Source organism: Sinocyclocheilus anshuiensis, unplaced genomic scaffold (assembly GCF_001515605.1).
Source record: "Sinocyclocheilus anshuiensis isolate Anshui unplaced genomic scaffold, SAMN03320099.WGS_v1.1 scaffold772, whole genome shotgun sequence".
Lineage (NCBI taxonomy): Eukaryota > Metazoa > Chordata > Actinopteri > Cypriniformes > Cyprinidae > Sinocyclocheilus > Sinocyclocheilus anshuiensis.
In genome coordinates, this window is record NW_015558592.1 from 556,650 (window position 1) to 564,890 (window position 8,241).

Here is an 8,241-nt window from a genome sequence, read left to right on the forward strand (position 1 = left end):
ATTTTTTTTTTTTTTTTTTTTTGAAGGTGTTCTTTCTGGAAACATATGTGAAACTTTGAAGTTATTTTATTTTATTTTTAAGATGATCTTTTCTGTAAACTTATGCTAACCTTCTTCCTTTTCTTATTTTGCAGTGGTGATCAGTCAGTGGCAGAGTGAGTCTAAAGAACGGGTCATCTCTCTGGTTCTGACCCACCTGCCTCTCCTTAAACCGGGCAACGTCGAGGCCAAAGTGGAGTACATGAGTCTCCTGCCGAAGATCTTGGGCCACACCATCGAACATGGCCGGCACTTAGAGGAAAGCAGGCAGCTTCTGTCCTACGCCCTCATCCACCCCGCAACCTCCCTCGAGGACCGGGGGAACCTCGCCCTCTGGCTCAACCACCTGGAGGAGCGGGCGGCCGCCCGAGGAACTGGAGACTCCCTTGAGCGCGCGCCTTCATCCCACCATGGGCAGCCTCCACACCTCTATCCCCACCACCAGCGCTACGGGTTGAGAAATATATATGTGAGAAATATGATAACTTTTAATATTTATGTATTTATTATATTTTGTAGAGACAGATTTGATATGTTCATTAGGATTTTAATTAAAACTACTAATTAAAACGAAAAACAAATATTTAAATAAAACTTAAAAAAAATACTAAAGCATTAGCACATGACAAATAATACTATAGTAGAGTATAAATAATACTAAAACAACACCAGTGTAAACAATAAAAAAATATATGTATTTAATAGTATAATAATCTCATCCTTTAGTAATTATTTTCTAGTTATTTTTTTCTCAAAGCCTGTGAGAAAATCATTAATGGATCTAGTGGATTGTAATCACCAATGGATTCATGTAATAAAGTTCTTCAATTTAAAGTAAGAGCTGCATGGTTTGCAGTGGTACTCAAAAATGGAACAGAGGGTATATATATATATATATTTTTTTTTTATGATTTATTTATTTATCCAAATGAAATATTATAAATTATAATATGCTTACAGTATATTTATAATAATGACAGATTCATTCAGTTCATTGTGATTTTGGTCCATGTAGTGTATCAGGTCGAAGTGAAATTGGCGCTAAATTCTTTATTTATATATAGGTTTTTTATTTATTAATACATTTTATTATTTATTTATTTTCTTTAAAGAAAATATTATAAATTATAATATGTATACAGTATATTAATAATACTTTATAATGAGGGATTCAGTCAGTTCTCTTTAGTCCATTTACGGTATCAGATCAACAAAGTGAAACAGGTTTAATCAATTTACTTCTTTACAACAAACCCTTAATCATGATTGTCTCCTTGACAAAGAATAAAATGTAACATTATATAAGAACATCTTTAAACATTGTAAATTTTTTCCACATGCTCACCATTGAACATTTGTAAATTGAATTAGAACAGCATCCTGTGTCCTTCTTTCTTTACTCACACAAACACCCTCTCACCTCCCCAACTAAGCACCACATACCATCCCAGCTCTTCCCTTGTAAGGTATCCTTTGTGGGGGTTTGCATTTAGGGAAAATGGCTAATATTTGGGGACTGTAATGTAAGCTGGGCACCTATTTTAAACTAGCCCGCGAAGACCTATACATAGTCCAAACATTTACAGCCGTATATAGGAGAGAAGGCTCTTCACACGGCCCATAACATATCTTCTCCATCTCATTCTCTGTTTGTTTCCTCTTTCCTCTCACCCACCACGGGGTCGAATGTTCCAGAAGAGGAAGACAGGCTCACCTTTTTAGTAGGTGCAATGGAAAAGACTTGCAGCTTGTTTGGTTTGCCAGGATTTCCCCCCTTAGTGGAAACAAATAAACTTGTGTTGGTTGTGCTGGCTAAAGCAATTTAGTGCTACAGAGGCTGTTAGTCAGACTGAATCTGAATGCGTTTGACATTGGGTTGTGCTTGTTTGCCATGAAAGTTGTTTAAGAATCCAAGTGAGTCTACTTGAAAATGGAGTCTGTGAAGATGAACTGATTTTAATAACGCATATTTTACCTGCCACTAGGTGTTGGAACCAGGAACTTTTATTCAGAACTGGTTCTAAATATTTCAGACTGTGAATGAGTGTTTCTTCTTTGTGTTCTTTGTCGTGAATCAAAACCACACTGTAGAGCTTTAGCAGTGTAGTCGGATTCCCGAACGAATGACTCTTATGAGTCGGTTCTTTTTAGTGAATCAAAAATGTACAGCTTGAGCGGTGTCGTCAGATCCCAAAGGAGTCAAAAAACATGCAGCTTATAACTTTGTTACTGTTACAGTTTAACTCAATTTAAAACTTCTGAAAAACAAAAACACTTCTGAAAAAACGCAGTCTGAAGAGTAAAACAAACTGAAATAAATATAAATTAAAACTAAATACAAACATATATATAAAAACTAATAGAAATTACAAAAGATGTAATTGACAAAAGATGACATGACAAAATTAAAATGAAATCTGAAAATATAAATAAAAGTCCATTCAAAATATGAAATACTGTAATAGTTTATGGATAACACTAGTGTAAACAACAACAAAAATATTTTAACAATAAAAAATATTTTAAATGTATTTAATATTCAAATAGTCTCATCATCTGGCAATAATTTTCCAGTTATTTCATTCTCAAAGACAAAATCTGTGATAAAATCTTTAATAGATCTAGTGGATCGTAATCACTAATGGATTATTATAATATTTAAAATTAGAGATGCATGGTATGCAGTGGTGCTTAAATACGGAATAGATGGTATGTTAGATGGTATAACATTTTGAACTCATTATTATTTATTATTCAAAATAGCCCTGGAATATGAACTCATATCCTGTTGCTCATATTCATTGCAGTCCAAAATAATTTTGCATGCTTAAAGTCTAGTGTAACCACTCGGTACTACTCGACCGCCTGATTGTCCACACTGACTAGACAAAAAATAGTATGTTTTAAAAAGTTCACCCTTATGTCTGCTTAGAGACAACAGAGCTACTAATCGTAGCTTGTAAATCTGAAGCTTTTGACAGAAGTTTCCAGAAATATAACGGTCCTGACTTGTTTGTGTTCATGATGATCCCTGTGGCCTGATCTCACGCCGCATGTTTGTTTTCTCACAGTCCTGTCGGGTGGGCAGCACAGTCCTCTGAGGCGTTCAGTGTCTCTGACCCCTCCGATGAGCGGCGGATCTAACCAGCCTCTGGGGCACGGATGGCTCTCCCAGGAGGACCTGCGTCCCCGCGGGCCGGCCCCTGACCACGCCCCCATCTCTCCTCAGAGCAGCGTGGCGTCCTCGGGCAGCGGAGGCAGCGAGCACCTGGAGGAACACGCTGCTGTCCGAAGTACATTCCATGAGGAGGGCAGCGGGATGAGGGGTGAGCCACAGAATTGTTTATGTGCATTTGAAACTTGACCAAACAGGAGACTATTTTTTATGACAAGTAAACAGATCTTAAAAATAAATAATTGGTCTAATCAGTCATGATGAGCCCAGACCTGTAAAAACTAGGTCACTCACAAGAAATTTTATCCTGCATTGCTTTTCATCTGAAACTATGTGATGTCACTCTCAGATGTGCCGTCATGGCTGAAGAGTCTCCGTCTCCATAAGTACGCTGGGCTCTTCTCCACCATGACCTATGATGAGATGATGTCAATGACGGAGCAGAAGTTGGAAGCTCAGGTTGGTGTTTTGACCCTGTATGCGTTTCTTTGCTACGCTGCAAAAATGACTTTCCTGTTCAATATTTTTGTCTTGTATTCCAGTATGAATAATTGAACATATGCAAAATAAGATACATTTACTTTAAGATGTTTTTACAAACTGATGTAAGATAACAGGTCTTGTGTTTAGAGAAATCAACCACAATTTTCTGAGGTTTATGATTAAAATATGAAAAAAAAAAAAATGCAAATAGGGTAGGAAAAATACATTTGTTTTCCCTTTTGAATTATATTTATATATCTTATATATATATCCAAAAGATATCTTGGCCACAAATTAAAAAAATTGTTCCCATAATTTATTTTGTTCCCTCATTTTAGGTAAATTGTGACTATGATTTAATTCAATTAAAATGAGGGAACTGATTATTACAACCTGGCCGTGATTTAAATAATTTTAAATTCTCATTTTAGTGAAACCATGTTCTGTTTTTTTTTTTTTTTTCTCGTGTCCTTGTGGAATAATAAATATAGGGCCTTATTGGAAAAGTTAATCAGGCAAATTTATGGCAATTTTTATGTGTGAAATTTGGCTATTGATTGTAGGGGAATCTTATATATTTTATCCATCATGTATGTACTGTACATATATAGATTTGTACATTTTATATGTTGTAGCAGCTTTGCATAGTATGAACATGTCAGCTTTTATTTTGTTTTTTTCTGATATAGCAAGTCACCAAAGGGGCACGGCACAAGATCATCATCAGTATTCAGAAGCTGAAAGACAGACAAAACATGCTACGCTGTTTGGAGAAGGTCAGAGCCTCGCTCTCCCCATGTCAGTTTATTCTGACTCATAGTCTTTGTTTTTGTGCACAGACCTGTCAATCACAGTCTTTACATTTGCAGTCATTCATACTGTGGTTACTTTTTCACTGTTTCAGATTTGGGTTTGAATCTTTAACCTTTCAGTATCCAGCCTTGATCTTTAACTGCAGTTCCACACTAAACCTCTGCCATTATCATTTTCACATGCACTTTTTATGTGTGTTAATTATTAAATGTCATCTAAGGACACGATATTCGAAACAACAAGAGACAGGAAGGAGCCAGATGTCTAATTTCAGAGCAACCTTTTCATCAAGCTTTCCATCTCGATGCATTTGTAGCATCAGAAATAAGACACCTCCTCCTGATAGTTGGGTCCATTTAAAGTTTTAATGTCCCGCATATGTCGGCCCTGTTAAGAGTCGCACCGTGTGACGGGGAAACAAACATGCTCGTATTTTTGGTAGACCTTCATTTTGTCCTCGCAAGTCATTTTCCGCCTCATTACATGTCTGAAATATCCCAACAGTTGCCCGTATTGAATTTATGGAAGTGTCCAAAATAATACTGCTCCACAACCTTGAATATAACAACTACGCATGCATCCACTCATTTGTCATCTCTCTCTCTTTCAGGATATTTTGGAGGGAGGGAATCTACGTGCTCCTTTGCAGGAGCTCCACCAGATCATCCAGACACCCATTAAAGCCTGCAGCACAGAGGAGTCTTCACAGCGCCACCTGCTGAGCGCAGAGGGGAAGAGCAGCATGGCCAGTTCCCACCTGGGCGGAGGAGAGACGGAGGGCAGCTCCACGGTCATAGCCGAGGGAGACATCCCTGCTCAATTCACTCGCGTCATGGGCAAAGGTTCACACGTAGTTCTTCCCGTAATCTGAGAGTCATTTGAGGCTGTTAGGAATGTTTAGGTCATCAGGTTTTAAGCCATTTCCAAACAACTTTATCTTACAGACAGAAAAATGGGTCAGAAGATGTCAGACAAAGATTATGTATTTTACTTCCCTCAACTCTTGTTGAGTTTTCCATAACCATAGCAGATTGAAAGTAATATAGTTTGGCCATTGTCTTAGAAGTTATTTTTTTAATAAATGTGACTTTAACTCTTTCTTTCTGTTTTTGTGACAGTTTGCACACAGCTCCTTGTCTCCGGGTCAGATGAGGAGAACATTAGTTCCTACCTACAGCTTATTGATAAGTGCCTAATCCATGAGGTGAGTGTTCATGAAATCCAAATAGCCATTAATTCATTTATTAATACATGAAACTTCTTGGTCTTATTGTGGAAAATTCATCCGCTTTATATTATTCCCAATGGATTCAATCAAGTCCTTACTTGTTGAATATCCTGTTCCACTCAGAAAAATGTCACACAATGGAAGTAAAATAGTTAGTGAACCAGTGTTGTTATTTTTAACCAAAACTATAACTATTAAAAATCGTTTTTCGGTAATTAAAGTAAAGCTGAAATACCTTAATCGAAAATTAGAAATGTTGGCAACCAACTGAAATAAGTTCAAGTCAAAACATTAAAATTACTAAAACTAAAGCAGAGATAAAAATAAAGCTAAATAGAAATGTAAGCACAGAAAAATTACAAAACTGAAACTAAAATAAAAATAAAAATGGATAATATAAAAGTAAAATCTAACTCAAAATATTAATAAATACTATAATATTTTATATATGTATATTTACAGTCATCTTATCGGGAAGATTCGAGATTTTGAAGAGTGTATCAGATAAAAAAATATATTTCAGATTTTAGGGAGTATGCTAGCATTAGCATATAAATGATGCCAGCTAATAAATGTAGACTTAAATTCACTAAACATTAATTTTGATTTCATGATGTTTAAGCCATTTATTAGGTGCTTTTATCCAAATTAAGTTTCTCATGTGAGACTGTCAAGGTCAGCAGATGGTGAGCATACAGTTCCCTTTTCTGGTTTGTGTTATCCTTATTATTGAAACTTCTGAACAAATTACATGCTAAATTTTAGAATAAGCAGACATAGTCCCATTAGGCACGGATCAGTTATGAGGTGTAAAGTATGTTGAGCAGTGTTGAGCTGGAATGGAAATCCTGAGTCTCTCACTTCTCTGATGTCTCACTTCTCCCACCTCTCACAGGCCTTCACAGAGACGCAGAAGAAGAGGTTGTTATCATGGAAACAGCAGGTGCAGGTGCAGTTCCGGTCAATTTCACGGAAAACTCTCCTTGACCTAACAGGACAGAGAAGAAGGTAAAGTGGATTTTGGAAGTAGGGATGTGACCGAGTAGTGAATCCGTATTCGGAAAGGCATGGAAAACGAATGATGCATTCTATGGAATGTCGTATTTATTCCCTTTAGGTGTTCTGTAGTACATGTCATCTCCGATGTCATTATTCGGATTCTGGCACATGCCTATTTGAAAGTCATGGTTAGAATCAAGGCACAATTTCACATTCTTGTTCTGTTGAGATTCTGTCAGTTTAGGTCCTATGATAAGACCATGATACTGTAAATGTAATTCCAAAATTAACAATATTTTGAACACGTTGCTCTGACATATTTAAGCCCTTTGGGCTAATATTACTGAAGTTTTAACCCTCTTCATCTAAAAATACACATGCACATTTAAAAAAAAATCCATTGTTATCCAAGATATTGTAATTGGAGTTAATTCCACATCAATCAAAACATGTTGAAAACATGCATGAAAAATACATAAAAAAAAAATGGTGCTTTTACATCTATCAAAGAATTTTAGCTTGTGAAAATCTATTGCATTTATTCATGTTTAAATGCCTCCCTGAGACACTATGGAGGACTTTTGAAACATGAAGTAGAAATTGTGTTTATTCATTTTTATCAAATTAAAACTACTTAAAGTATCAACCTGATATCAAACATTTCTTGTAAATAGTAATATTTTTCAAATTATTATATGACATTCTGGAATACTTGTAGCTCTGTATTAAGCGGGATCATGTACAGTCAGATAATCATTATTGCAAAATAAATTGCTTTTGTAATAATGGCATTTGACGGTACATTATCCTTCATATATTTATAAATGATTGAGTAAATTTCAGTGGAAGATATTCACCATGACAGCTGTCATCTGATTAACAGAGCAGTGTTTCCCGACAAAAACAGGTCTGTTGCTCAATTTGACCGAATTACATCATACAGTGGACTGAGGCAGGCATTAGCCAAGAACAGTCCTTTTGAGGTTTACTCTGTCAGATACATTGATTAATTTTTTGGATGGGTGTCTTTATTATTGCCATCTGTGTTTTTATTTATTGGACAAAGACTTGAATGATGTTCGGATACCACAGAGCACACAGATGTGTTTAGGACCATGAGTCACGGTTTTCCGTCACTCCCTACTGGATTGCATCATGGTCTGAAAATAGAGCATATGATACTTGACAAGAATCTTTTATTTTATGCCACAGTATGAGGCATTACGGACCTCTACATCATTGGTTCTCAAACTTTGTAACTTTAAAGTCCCCCATTGTCAAAGTCAATACTAAAAGGCCCTCCTACATAGACTCTCATTTTTCCTCTTGTACTTCTGCCAACATGATACCAAAAACTGGAGTTTGTTTTCAAACTAGGCCTGTCAAGATTTTTAAGTAACTTAAAGAAACAAAATTAGTAAAGGAAACATAATATAAATAAATGTCTTGGAAAGAAATATACTAAATATATCTACACACACACACACACACACACACACATATA

At 36.0% G+C, this 8,241-nt stretch overlaps 2 protein-coding genes across 3 annotated transcripts in view; both read left to right on the forward strand.

Moving 5' to 3' along the window:
• LOC107679988 (protein Smaug homolog 1-like) overlaps positions 1-3,140 on the forward strand; it is a 25,630-nt gene extending 22,490 nt beyond the window's left edge. The window contains exons 4-5 of the mRNA XM_016475722.1: positions 135-508; positions 3,111-3,140. Of these exons, the coding sequence (XP_016331208.1) occupies positions 135-508; positions 3,111-3,140 (404 nt within the window). The remainder of the gene's footprint in view (positions 1-134; positions 509-3,110) is intronic.
• Positions 3,075-8,241, forward strand: part of LOC107680000 (protein Smaug homolog 1-like) — a 13,205-nt gene continuing 8,038 nt past the window's right edge. For both annotated transcript variants that reach the window (XM_016475738.1, XM_016475739.1), the window contains exons 1-6: positions 3,075-3,365; positions 3,564-3,673; positions 4,387-4,473; positions 5,121-5,352; positions 5,629-5,714; positions 6,634-6,746. In XM_016475738.1, coding sequence (XP_016331224.1) covers positions 3,167-3,365; positions 3,564-3,673; positions 4,387-4,473; positions 5,121-5,352; positions 5,629-5,714; positions 6,634-6,746 — 827 coding nt within the window. In that variant the 5' untranslated portion in view covers positions 3,075-3,166. The remainder of the gene's footprint in view (positions 3,366-3,563; positions 3,674-4,386; positions 4,474-5,120; positions 5,353-5,628; positions 5,715-6,633; positions 6,747-8,241) is intronic.